The 13,576-nt window shown below is 39.0% G+C and overlaps 1 protein-coding gene across 4 annotated transcripts in view; it reads left to right on the forward strand.

Annotated features, from left to right (window-relative positions):
* ATP13A3 (ATPase 13A3) overlaps positions 1-13,576 on the forward strand; it is a 66,554-nt gene that overhangs the window by 32,145 nt on the left and 20,833 nt on the right. For 3 of the 4 annotated variants that reach the window (XM_076341066.1, XM_076341069.1, XM_076341067.1), the window contains exons 8-17: positions 432-501; positions 1,385-1,519; positions 2,323-2,395; positions 3,147-3,278; positions 4,296-4,475; positions 7,455-7,612; positions 8,281-8,469; positions 9,394-9,455; positions 10,047-10,197; positions 10,659-10,775. In XM_076341066.1, the coding sequence (XP_076197181.1) occupies positions 432-501; positions 1,385-1,519; positions 2,323-2,395; positions 3,147-3,278; positions 4,296-4,475; positions 7,455-7,612; positions 8,281-8,469; positions 9,394-9,455; positions 10,047-10,197; positions 10,659-10,775 (1,267 nt within the window). The remainder of the gene's footprint in view (positions 1-431; positions 502-1,384; positions 1,520-2,322; positions 2,396-3,146; positions 3,279-4,295; positions 4,476-7,454; positions 7,613-8,280; positions 8,470-9,393; positions 9,456-10,046; positions 10,198-10,658; positions 10,776-13,576) is intronic. The other variant, XM_076341068.1, reaches the window with a different exon arrangement.

Raw genomic sequence — 13,576 nt, forward strand, 5'->3', positions numbered from 1 at the left:
TTTCATGATTTGCCTTTCTTCATGCTAAGAATAAAACTAAGATACGGAACCATGAAAACAGTGTCTTACTGCAGGGTAAGAGTTAACACTTGTTTGAGCTTAAGTTAATGAGAATCCCATGTTGGCTTTCAGAATGACATGTTTAATAACATTGGACCTATACACAGTTTACAGGGAAATCTTACTATGAAAGAACCTAAAAATTAAATTACAGTTTAAATTGAAGTATGAAATAATTATGTTTATATTGGAACATCTCGCTGGGTAAATGTTTTCTGATAAACATCTTTTGAAACAATATGATAAATAAAAGGGGCCACAGATTAAGTAGTATTTTATACTTTCTCATATTAATGGAATTACTTTGAAGTGAATAAGACTTCTAATAAAAACTTTAACTGTCTTTTGATATTTTTCTTTTTTTAATGCAGAAAAGCATTCTATGGAGTAAATGAAATTGCTGTGAAAGTGCCTTCCATTTTTAAGCTTCTGATTAAGGAGGTAAGATCTCTTCTTTAACAAACTTAAAATAAGAAGTATATCATTAAAAGTTACTTTAAGTACAATGACTATTGGACTGGTCTTCAAATAATAATGTAAAATAAATGTAAATAAATGTAAATAAACCTTCCCCCAGAGCCCAGCACTGTAAAGCAAAATGATATGGACGTTTATTTTTAAGGTCTCCAAACTTAAGAGATCTTAGCTTGTAAGCTCTTCAGAATTCATAACCTGGTGTCTTAGCAAAGACGTTAGAAAATGTGTCAGAATTCTTTGAGAGGGTATGCATCTAATTTATTTTTTGTTGTTCATATCAAACTTAAAACGACCGATTGTGTTCTCCATTATCAGACCAGGGATTATACGCATCAGATCAAATGTGTTCTTGCATATACTTTTGTTGGATTTGTTTCATTTTCCTTCTGTCAGGTGGATTTGAATAATTGACTTGTTATCCATGTGCTATAATAATGCATGATAGAAACTTTGAACAAAGAAACTCTCCAGCCTGAACTAATGGAGTAAGAACTTGAGGTGTCAGTGCATTTATTAATAAGAAAAAGATAATAACATGAAATTAATTTAAGAATTGTAACTTAAGGTGCATCAGATATTCCTATCATTTTGCTTTGAGTTGTAGGGGAAAATGCACGCAGCCTTAAAAGTGTGTATTCGTGTAATATTTTAGTGAGAACTGTGCTTCTGAGGGGTTGAGGAAGTAGTGAAAAAGAGGGATCAGTTTGGCAAAACAGACAAAAATCATGTATAAAGAACTCTGAAAGGTTTATCTCCTCCATGGAGGAGGAGGATGATTCTGACTCTCTTCTGACGGAGAATGCATGTGACCTTTTGGTGTAACTTTAATGTTCTGTCACTCTTCTAGGTTCTCAACCCTTTTTACATTTTTCAGTTGTTCAGTGTGATATTGTGGATCACTGATGAATATCACTACTATGCATTAGCAATTGTGATCATGTCTGTAATATCCATTGTTAGCTCCCTCTACACCATTAGAAAGGTAAGTTCAAAGAAAACAGATGCATCTTTTCAGCTTTTTACTGATTGGTTTATTTTGATGTGAAATTGCCTACAAATCTTTAAGAATTTTTCAGAGGTATGCAGGTAGAGTACTGTTATGGGTTTTCCCTCTTTGAGCTGAAAGAATTTGGATTTACAGTTCTCTTCGAGACCCTTCTCTGCTGACTTTCCATGCTATTGAATCAGTAGGTTGACCTCAGATAACAGAAACACTACCTCACTTAAATAAAACCCGGACACAAGTTTATGTACCAAGTTGTATTGACAGTAGTGATTCCATCTTGAATTGTTTCCTTCTGTTTGAAAAAGTCCAATGGAATTGAGCACCAGCCAAATGCGCAGATTGTTAAATTGGTGATGCATTTTTCTCTGTAGACTTAGCTGTAGATGATGGAAATCAAAGTAGTAATTATCCTTAAATTGCAATCTCTGAATTCAGACCAGAGACAAAAAAAACCCTTTTGCCTTAATCCAAGTTCATACAACTACTGCAGCTTTACTTATGTATGTTAATGACCAAACATTTTTATAACATTTTGTGTGGCAGTGTATATTTGCTTCCAGAATGCTGCTAAAAGTAGGAACCTGTACAGGTTGATGCACTCAAACTTTATTTGCCCAGAAGTTTCCTAAACTATGTTCAAGAGAATGTTTTGAGTAACATTTTGTTGTAAAAGGCTGTTAGTAAAGAATCTCATCACTTCTATTTGTAGAGGTAGAATGTGCATTTAGAAGACAACAAGCTGTGCTTTTAAATAATGAACTGTTTTCTCCCCTTTGCAGCAATATGTTATGTTACATGACATGGTAGCAGCTCACAGCATTGTCAGGGTTTCTGTCTGCAGAGGAAACCAAGGTAAATTTCACAGGCAGTTTGGAAGGTTGAGTTTAAATTGTTTAAGTGTGAGTGTAAAGTTGGTGTGCATCTGTGCTTTCTTTGATCAGCTTGAAACGCTTGCATTTCTTAGCAAAATTGCACTGGAAAAGGAGAAGTTGCAAAGTGGAATTTAGATAGGATAATCACCTGTTCAGGATTATCCTTCTAGATGGTATTTTTAGTGACTGTCAGGTTTGTTCTAGATTTGGTGCTTGTCCTATTCCTGTTTGTCATTATCTACCACTTCACATATGTAATTGTCACTGTAGTTTCTTTCTTGGCTTAAAGACATGCATGCGTTGGGTTTCCATTACAATTTATTACCCATCAGGGGCTGCAAATCGATTTCTGGACTTCTGCTCATTTGGATACCACAGTAGTTGAAGATGGTTAGGTTGTGGTGTGTGATATTGTTTTGTAAGACATGCTTTTGTATTGGACTTGTGTTTTTATACTGAAGTTATACTTTAATTGTTAATATCACTTGTACAAGCTTGATTCCTTTCATTTGTTATGATGAACTATATCCATGTGCTCTAGAGTTTAATCTGTGATGGAACTGGGTTTATCAATGGCTTTTTTTATCTTTTCAAAAACTTTTCATAATGCCATTAATAAAATGGAGTATAATCTTAATTGTCACCATCTGGATCTTAGCTGTGAGGACCTTTATCAGGTTTTGTAGATGGTGGCTATTTTCAGGTGAACTTGTTTGTGTTTTAACACTCAGAAATAGAAGAAATCCTTTCCACCGACCTTGTGCCTGGAGATCTCATGTTGATTCCATCTAATGGGACAATTATGCCCTGTGATGCAGTACTTCTCAGTGGTACTTGCATTGTAAATGAAAGTATGTTAACAGGTAAAGTAACTCGATACAGTTTTGCGTGGCTAAACGTATTAGTTATACCTATGTGCATGCTTAACTTGCAGTATTCTCTAGCAGAAGTGGATATGTTTATTTTGCTTGAAATGTGTATGTTCTTGCAATTACATATGCTCCTAAGTACTTACGTACTTGTGTTCTGCTTATCTGCAACAGCTACCTGGTAGTGCTTGGCAATGCCAAAAATTAGTGGTGGTTTCTTTTTGAAAAGCTTTCTTCTTGATAGTTTGTCTTCCTGCCTCTTGACTTGGTGTTCTTAGTGCAGATTGAGTTCTGCAGTATGTTTCTTCAGAAAATTTTTGCCCAAACTTTTTAGCTGCTTCCAAGAATGAAGGTAGCGAGTAGAATGTTCTGCTGTACTTAAAAACAGAAATTATCTCAAGTTGTGCCTGCATACTCAGAAACCAGGGACTGATGTATTTGAAGGACAGCTTCAGTGAATAGGATGGGCTTTTTGTTATTCCTAGGATAATCTGTCCCAACTGGCAGCGTTTAGAAAATTGTAGTTCAGAGATTGTGTGGTTTATCATGTTCAATTCTTTGAATATACTTGAGCCTCTTGCTGCTGCTAGCAAGATAAAAATTGATTGCAGCCCTAGCTTGAGTGTATTCAGTCACCGAAGGAGCTGAGAATAATTTTCTTCAGCTTCTAGTTTTTCTGAGTAAAGATGGGGTGATGCCTTGCAGCAGGAGAAGGAAGCTTATGTTTTCTTTCGATGAACTGTATTTTACACCTATCTGATTTGAAGTCAGAGGCACAAAAGCTGTATTGGTGGATAACGAATAGAGTTAAGTAAGATTTGGATAAGGAATCTGGTGAGCTGAGGCTAATAGATGAGAGACTACCTAATAACGTGCTGAAAGGAAGATGACTTCTTCCATAAGTCTGTTTCTGTGCTGATGAAGTGAGATTATATTGTTCTACTTGAAGTTGTGAAGGAAAAAATGTCTATTCTTATTTGATCTTGCTTAGACACTCTTTTTCCATTTAAGGTGAAAGTGTTCCTGTCACAAAGATTAATCTACCAAATCCTTCAGAATATCCGAAAGCAGTGGGAGATGAAATATACAGTCCAGAAGTGCATAAACGGCATACTTTGTTCTGTGGAACCAATGTCATTCAAACCCGTTTTTATACTGGAGAATTGGTCAAAGCTCTAGTAGTGAGAACAGGTATCGATTGTGAAGTTTATCACTTGTTAACGTAGTACTTGCTTTTATAGGTGTATGTCAACTGATAGTTTGAAGTATTGTATTGAATGTTGCTAAGCTTGGATAAATGAGTATACCCCAAATAACTTGATAAATGTCTTACAACAGTAATAGAACTAGATAATGGCCTGGAGAGTATCAGTGGGCAAGCAAGAAAGTGAAGCAGTCTTTAGCATCAATTTAAAACTTACCTGAATGCATTTTCAAGTCCTTTAGATGTTTTTTACTTTGTGTTGTTTGAACTACATATGCCTCTTTGAAAAGGTTTGGTGTGCCATCGGATTGGGTGGGTAGTGGGGAACGGCTTATTTTAGTGGAGTCATTGGCAATGTCAGATGTTTTTCTTTGCCCATAGTTTTGTCAAAGCACATAACATTTACTTAAAAAATGTGTTCGACCTAGCCTTTTCTACAGAAGTGCTTATTCATACTAGTATGGTAAAGGTTTGGTTTTAGATAATACAGATGTTCTATTAAAAACAATTGCATGGACTAATGTAGTTGCAGGATTCTGCTTTACAAAGATGATCTTAAGAAAACCACCACAAAATATATCAGTGTAAGCTATAATCCAAGCTACAATAGAATTGCATAGAATAAATTTGACTACATTGACTAGAATACTACTTAAAGCAAGTTTTCCAACAAGTAACTTCATCCTAATTAGCCTCTTCTTTCTCTGGTGTCTTCACCTTCTGTTCATCTGTTTTAGCGGTAAATGTTCTGATTTTTTTTATTAAATTCATTAATGTCTTTCTAGTGGCTTTTGTTAGTCTTTTTTTCAAAGAAAAATATTTTCCTTCCTTTGAACACATCTCCCCTTTAATAATATCCATCTCAACTTCTTTTGTTTCTTAAATAAGAAATTTTATGTGCCCAGCCTGACATGTATATACAGATAGGTGGTCCAAAACAGGAACAGAAATGAACTGCTGAAGACTTATTTCTTATACTCTGCAAGAAGGATAATGCTTTTTTTTTTTTTTTTAAAGTCTGAAACCACAGTCTGGAACTCTTACAAGGAGAATTGTAATTGCTTCCAACACACTGAGTCTTACTGCCCTGGCATCTGAAGTAATTTTTTTTAATCTGCTCTTTGCCTGTGACAAAAGCAAAGAGCTTTTGTTGTAAGCAGGATGAATTTAGCTCTGTGGACCTTGTTCAGATTTTATGTATGGACAAGTACACTTTTCCTGCTATGGCTATATATAGAGAGAGGAGCAAAGGGATATAAAATCCTTTCTGTTCTCCTGTTTGGTTTACAGGGATGGCTTTTAGGCAAGTAGGGAATTTCCCACTTCACAGAACTGGATAGATGTCACAGTGCTTGCAGCTTCTCGCTCCTAAGATGTCCGATAGTAAGAACTAAAGTAATTCTTACCTAGTGAGATACAAGTAAAAATCCCTTTATCTGAGGAGGGGGAATACCACAAAATTGAAGCTACTAGAAAATTTAGTCCTTAAAAGAATTCTAGGAGAGCAGAACTCCATATGGTTGTGTGCAAAGACGTGTAGTCTTAATCTTGTTGTAAATCAGGATATAAGATTGAGTGGCTGGGACTGTACGCACAGTACTCTTCAGAGTTAAGCCTTTAACATGAAATGTTTGTTACAGCTGAAATATCATAAATACCGATGAAATAATGTATCCATTTTTTTGCTCCTGAAACTCAGTTCATGGATATGTTAGTTTGTATGTCATTGTGGCTTCTATTGTAATTGTAAAGAATTCAAAACTGGTAATTATTTTTAGAGAACAGAAATGTTCACTGAAGCTATCTGTATGTCCAGTGTGTTCTCAAGACACCACATGAGGTTTTCATTTATTGTTTTACCCTGGTGTGTTCTAGCCTATGTGGCTACAGAACCTTCTGTAAAACCATTAAAAAAAAAATCAAAAGTAGTTATGATTTTGTTTTTTGACTACTGTGTCAAACTACAAAGCATACATGACTAAATACTCAAGTACATACTGACATGCTGAATTTCTCCGAACAGGCCCGTGGTTTGTATTCTGCAGTAGCAAATTCAAAGCCTGGAGGCTTCACGCCCTGTTCCTCTTGTGATGAACTCATCCTCTTTAAGACTGATGCAATAGCTGCTTCGTTCTGGTAGAACCTTGTATGCCGCATATCAGTGTGGAGGGCTTAGCCTTTGCTGGGAGGGCTTAGCCTTTGCTGTGATGGCTTGCAGACTGAGAAGCTGTCAAGGAGCTGTCACTAATGCCAGCGGACCTGACATTGGTATTGAGGTTGTAGTAATAGACTCTGAAGTCTAAGCAGATACAAAATGTTTCGGGCATACAAAATTGGGCACTGGTGTTGGTCTCTTCACATGTTGAGGCAAAGGTTCAAGGAGGCTCTCAGGGTGTCTACTGGTTGTCTGACTCTAAGACCTTTTGAAATCTAGTCTCCTAATTTAGGTGTCAAAATGTGATCAAGAGGTGGGTTTCTCTAAAAGATGACTCTCTGCACTGCAGTTTTTTTCTGAATCTTTCTTTCTGGCTGTCAAGGGAGCTCACAAACTTGCCATTTACGTACTTAAGGTTGGACTCTATGAGTAACTTCATTTTCTTTTTGCAAGGACTGGCTTAATTAGACAACTAATAAATATACCCACTAGCTCTGCACTGTGAGGGATAAAATGCAGTACAAGAAGCTCTTCCAGGCCAAACCATTTGAGGGCTTTTTACTGCTGCTGTAGAAGAGGGGTTCATTTGCGTCAGCTGCATGTCCTTGCCATAGGAGAGAAGCACTTAGTATGATGTGCACGTACATTTTTGAAGCACCCTAATTACAGTATTGCAAAACATCTGTTACTGTATATTGAGAAACAGTCTTAATGAAATGAGTAGCTTAAGGGTTTCATTGAGGTTTTTAATATATTTGAATAGCTTTGCTCTTGTTTATACTTTTAATAACTTACTCCTTTTTATTTCTAGGCTTTAGTACTGCTAAAGGACAGCTTGTTCGTTCCATACTATATCCAAAGCCAACTGATTTTAAACTCTACAGAGATGCCTATTTGTTTCTCCTGTCTCTGGTAGTAGTGGCAGGCATTGGGTTTCTTTACACGGTTGTCAATAGCATCTTAAATGAGGTATGTTTTCATTTCTGGTCCAGAACTGCCTTATTTTAGAAAAGGTTGATCATGATTTCCAACACACTTCAGATGATAAGAAACAATTCGATTTTAAGTGAAAATTTCTTTGCTTTATTTTGTATCAATGGTACAAGAAAGACAAGCTTACTGAGAACAAAATTCAGCAGAGAGGCAGAATTTGAATATATTTTAGTGAAATCTGAGTTTACCTCAATTTCTACGGACCCAATTACTAGGCTTTTCTTTATTATATGTAAGATTACCATCTGACTGATACCCAGTTGGAAGAAATAGGATACAGTACATCTAAAGCATGCTGCAGGCAAAAAAATCCTTACCAAGAAATTGATAACTGATAACCTGATAACTGTAATTTTTTTCTCTCCAAAAATTTTGCATTATTCAGTTACTGTTTTGAAGTAATATATTTGCAGGGGAAAAAGCGAAAACTTGAAGTTATGGGTTGTGGATAATTTAGGACTGGATTATTGTGGTTGCTGATGGTGGGTGAAGATTGTGCTAGGTTTCTGGGCAAGCCAGCACGTGCTATACTGGGGAAAGCAATGTGTGGATTTTGCTTTTGGTAACAGTGATGTAATGCTTCAGTGGGATAGTGAATCTTTAAGTAGTGAGTTCTTGTTCATCAACTCTGACCTTTATTGCAGGTTCCGGCTCATACCATCATCATCGAGTCCCTTGACATTATCACTATCACGGTGCCTCCAGCGCTCCCTGCTGCCATGACTGCTGGCATCGTTTATGCACAAAGAAGGTTGAAAAAAATTGGCATCTTCTGCATCAGCCCACAAAGGATAAATATTTGTGGCCAGCTGAATCTTGTGTGTTTTGATAAGGTTAGGTGAATTTTGAAACTTTGTGTTGCTACCTGGAGAGGCATTGTATTATAAATGGGAATTTGTATAGACTAGCAACTACAAGAAAACTCATTACTTTCACATAAGTTAGATAATTTTTGTCCTGTTTGCTTCCAGGTATTCAGTGTTTACCACCTGTTAACTCACATAATTTAGTCTGCTCTAAAAAGTTGTGATAATACAGAGCTGCTTTCTTATCTCAAGACACCCAAGTCCTACTTTATACTGGCATCCCCGAAGTGTGAGAGTTGGGGTCTATTAAGAGTTTTACTTAGTACACAGGATTCTGGAAAATTGAAGTGTGAAGTCAGACTTGTTTCTCATTTTCATTTATTTCAATGCAAAGCCGAACAAGCATATTTTGTTATTATTCCATAACAGAAACGCGAGTGAAAGACAGTAATGCCACTAGCCAGAATCCTTTGCTTTTAGCTAATTCTTAGATAAAATTTATTTTCCTCCTTAGAGTTTTAGCTAAAATCTTAAGTACCCACACTAAATTTATTATTTCCCTTGTAAATATATTCCAGTTACTGTTTTAGCCATGTAAGAAAGTAGTACTAAGGGTTTAGTACCTATTTTCTGTCACCCCAACCCCTGAATATAGAGATGTTGAGCTATCATCTTTGGATTTTAAGAGTCTGTTTTGTCCTGTCTCCAAGGAGGGGCATGATTGGTTTGAATGGTTTTTTAAGTTAAGACAGTTGGAACTTAGTTACTAGCAAAAAGCAAGGGAGATACTGTATTTCCTGTCCTGAAGTCTTGATTTTTAAGTGAAAACAAAATAAAATATATTGTTCAGGTGTAATTTGGTTAACTGGCTGTTAATTTTTTGCTTTGCCTGAAGATAACTTGTTTCTGAAGGCTTTTTCTTCTTGCCATGCCCCTTGGTTTATTTTGCAGACTGGCACACTTACTGAGGATGGCTTGGATCTTTGGGGAATTCAACGGGTGGAAAATGCTCGGTAAGGATAAGCTCAGAGCTGGTAGCAAATATGGTACTTAGTTGTGCTTTAACAGCTTCAGCAGAATAGAATAGAAAATGCAATGTGAGCTCATATATGTTTGCATTTCTGTAATGAGCTGTGAGAATGCAACTGAAATCATGGTTTCAGTGTAATGAAAGTCAACTCTCTTACGAGGCTGAGGTGGAATTTAATTTGTTAAAGTCTGACACCTCATTAGGTTCACACTGCAGAAATGATGCAGTTAAAGTATAGCATGTTTCCTTAATCCTGTCCTCCTAAGCGATGACTTTTTGGGCAGCTAAAATGAATTAGCTTAGCTAATTGAGTTAAGTACAAAGTGGTAGGAGGCCTCTGTATGAGGAATCAAACTAGACAGTGAATTAACACAAGAGTTTTTGAAGTAGACAGAAGTTGCGACTGTTTCTGAAGATTCCAGCCCAGAGTCTTAATCTGTTTGCTGTGATGTGTGAAAATACAAGTGAAGAGACTTGTGCAGTCAATTTTCTTCTGTTAATCTAAACAAACTTTTTGAATTGGCTCATAATAAATAATTATAGTGCTAAGTATATTATAACTTCATTGTTTTAGTTTCCTTTTGCCGGAAGAGAGGGCTTGCAGTGAGAGCTTGCTGAAGTCTGAGTTTGTTGCTTGCATGGCAACTTGTCATTCCCTTACAAAAATTGAAGGGGTACTTTCTGGGGATCCACTTGATTTGAAGATGTTTGAAGCAATAGGATGGGTAAGTGTCTGCTTGTTTCAAGAGAAGCAACGTTTTTAAGATCAGTAATCTGAAATTTCCTATGTTGTTATATACAAGATAAGCTATTATATGCTGTTTCAAGCTGTAACTGTAAAACGGTGGGCTTTTGACGATGCCTGTGTGTCAAAGGAAGTCTTAATATGAAAATGTTCCTAAAATGTGTTCTGTGCAACAATTCATAGAACTGAAAGAATCTGAAGAGCTAATTTACTGCTTTCTGATGTTGTGTGTGGCAAGGTTTCAATGCATGTAATAAACATGTAAAATAGCTAAGTGGATCTTAAGTTAACTGCTAAATTAAGACACTTAATTCTCACAGGAAGTCTTGTTTAGAAAGGTTATTGCACCTTGGGCTGACTTCCAAGGCTGGTTTTTTTTCTGAAAATTGCATTATGAGAATCAAAGTTAATGTATAAATTAGTTGATTATTTTTAATACAGATTTTAGAAGAAGCAACTGAAGAGGAAACAGCCCTTCATAATCGAATCATGCCGACAGTGGTTCGACCTTCAAAACAACTTTTCCCAGAATCCAAGCAAGCAACAAATCAAGAAATGGTATAAAAATTCAAAGTAATTCTTTGAGTTAAAGTAATCCTTCATGTTAAACAAATACATTTTACCGTATGCTGTGGTTCTGGCTGATATAATTCAAACAGGATCAAAACTGTGTAGTTTTTGATGGCAAAGATAGAGAAGACATGTTTAAACCATTCTTGAAGGTAGTGGTTCAGTATATGCCACTTTCAAGGTGAACAGACTGATTGCAAGCATTATTACCCTTACAGGCTGGTTATAAAGTTCTGTAGTGCTTTTTGAGCCTACGCATTTTAATATTAGTATCGTTACCAAATTCTTACTGTGCTAATGAAGTGCTCAGGTGTGCTCACCTTGCAGTTTTAGTTAAAACAATGGTTTGTTAATGTCACTGCACGGTACGGAATTCTTGCCACTGTTGTACCTTAGAGATACATGTTTTAATTAAGTGCAGAGTTAAAAATAAAATGTCCTTGGCAGATTTAAAATTTTCTTCTATCTGCATTTTCATAGAATCATAGAATAGTTTGGGTTGGAAGGGACCTCTAAAGGTCATCTAGTCCAACCCCCCTGCCGTGGGCAGGGACACCTTCAACTAGATCAGGTTGCTCAGAGCCCCGTCCAACGTGACCTGGAATGTTTCCACAGATGGGGCATCCACCACCTCTCTGGGCAACCTGTGCTGGTGTTTCACCACCCTCAGCGTAAAAAATTTCTTCCTTATGTCTAGTCTGAATCTACCCCCCTTTAGTTTAAAGCCATTCCCCCTTGTCCTGTCGCAACAGGCCCTGCTAAAAAGTCTGCCGCCATCTTTTTTATAAGCCCCCTTTAAATACTGACAGGCTGCAAGAAGGTCTCCCCAAAGCCTTCTCTTCTCTAGGCTGAACAACCCCAACTCTCTCAGCCTTTCTTCATAGGAGAGGTGTTCCATCCCCCTGATCGTTTTCGTGGCCCTCTTCTGGACCTGCTCCAACAGGTCCATGTCTTTCTTATGCTGAGGGCTCCAGAGCTGGACACAGTATTCCAGGTGGGGTCTCCCCAGAGCAGAGCAGAGAGGCAGAATCCCCTCCCTCGACCTGCTGGCCACGCTGCTTTTGATGCAGCCCAGGATACGATTGGCCTTCTGGGCTGTGAGCGCACATTGCTGGCTCATGTCCAGCTTTTCATCCACCAGTACCCCCAAGTCCTTCTCGGCAGGGCTGCTCTCAATCCCTTCATCCCCCAGCCTGTAGTGATACCAGGGGTCACCCCGACACAGGTGCAGGACCTTGCACTTGGCCTTGTTAAACCTCATGAGGTTCACACGGGCCCACTTCTCCAGCTTGTCCAGGTCCCTGTGGATGGCATCCCGTCCCTCTGGCGTGTCGACTGCACCACTCGGCTTGGTGTCATCTGCAAACTTGCTGAGGGTGCACTCGATCCCACTGTCTATGTCATTGATGAAGATATTAAACAGTACCGGTCCCAACATGGACCCCTGCGGGACGCCACTCGTCACCAATCTCCATCTGGACATTGAGCCATTGACCACTACCCTCTGGATGTGACCATCTAACCAATTCCTCATCCACTGGACAGTCCACTCATCAAATCCATGCCTTTCCAGTTTAGAGAAGGATGTTGTGGGGGACCATGTCAAAGGCCTTACAGAGGTCCAGACAGACGACATCTGTAGCCCTTCCCGTGCCCACTGATGTAGTCACTCCATCAGAGAAGGCCACTAGGTTGGTTAGGCAGGACTTGCCCTTGGTGAAGCCATGCTGGCTGTCTCGAATCACCTCCCTGTCCTCCATGTGCCTTAGCATAGCTTCCAGGAGGATCTGTTCCATCATCTTCCTAGGCACAGAGGTGAGACTGACTGGCCTGTAGTTCCCCGGGTCTTCCTTTTGTTCCTTCCTTCCTTCCGGTGAAGTTCCCACTGACTGGAACAGGGGAAACATAAGCCCCATTTTTAAAAAGGGAAAACTTTTTAAAAATGGGGCTTATGTTTCCCCTGTTCCAGTCAGTGGGAACTTCACCGGACTGCCATGACTTCTCAAATACGATGGATAGTGGCTTAGCAACTTCATCCATCAGTTCCTTCAGGACCCGCAGATGGATCTCATCGGGTCCCATGGACTTGTGCACCTTCAGGTGCCTTAGATGGTCTTGAATCTGATCTTCTCCCACAGTGGGCGGCTCTTCATTCTCCCAGTCCTCGCCTTTGCCTTCTGCGGCTTGGGCGGTGAGGCTCGAGCACTTGCCAGTGAAGACCAAGGCAAAAAAGTTATTGAGTACCTCAGCCTTCTCCATATCCTGAGTAACCAGGTCTCCCATTTCATTCTGGAGAGGGCCCACATTTTCCCTCGTCTTCCTTTTATCCTCGACATACCTATAGAAGCTCTTCTTGTCACCCTTGACGTCCCTGGCCAGATTTAATTCTATCAGGGCTTTAGCTTTCCTAACCCAGTCCCTGGCTGCTCGGGCAATTTCTCTGTATTCCTCCCAGGCTACCTGTCCTTGCTTCCACCCTCTGTAGGCTTCCTTTTTGTGTTTGAGTTTGTCCAGGAGCTCCTTGTTCATCCATGCAGGCCTCCAGGTGTTTTTGCCTGACTTCCTCTTTGTTGGAATGCATCGCTCCTGAGCTTGAAGGAGGTGATCCTTGAATATTACCCAGCTTTCTTGGGCCCCTCCTCCCTCCAGGGCTTTGTCCCATGGCACTCTGCCAAGCAGATCCCTGAAGAGGCCAAAGTCTGCTCTCCTGAAGGCCAGGGTAGTGAGCTTGCTGTGCACCCTCCTTGGTGCCCTCAGGATCTTGAACTCCACCATTTCATGGTCACTGC

Source organism: Aptenodytes patagonicus, chromosome 6 (genome assembly GCF_965638725.1).
Source record: "Aptenodytes patagonicus chromosome 6, bAptPat1.pri.cur, whole genome shotgun sequence".
Classification (NCBI taxonomy): Eukaryota; Metazoa; Chordata; class Aves; order Sphenisciformes; family Spheniscidae; genus Aptenodytes; species Aptenodytes patagonicus.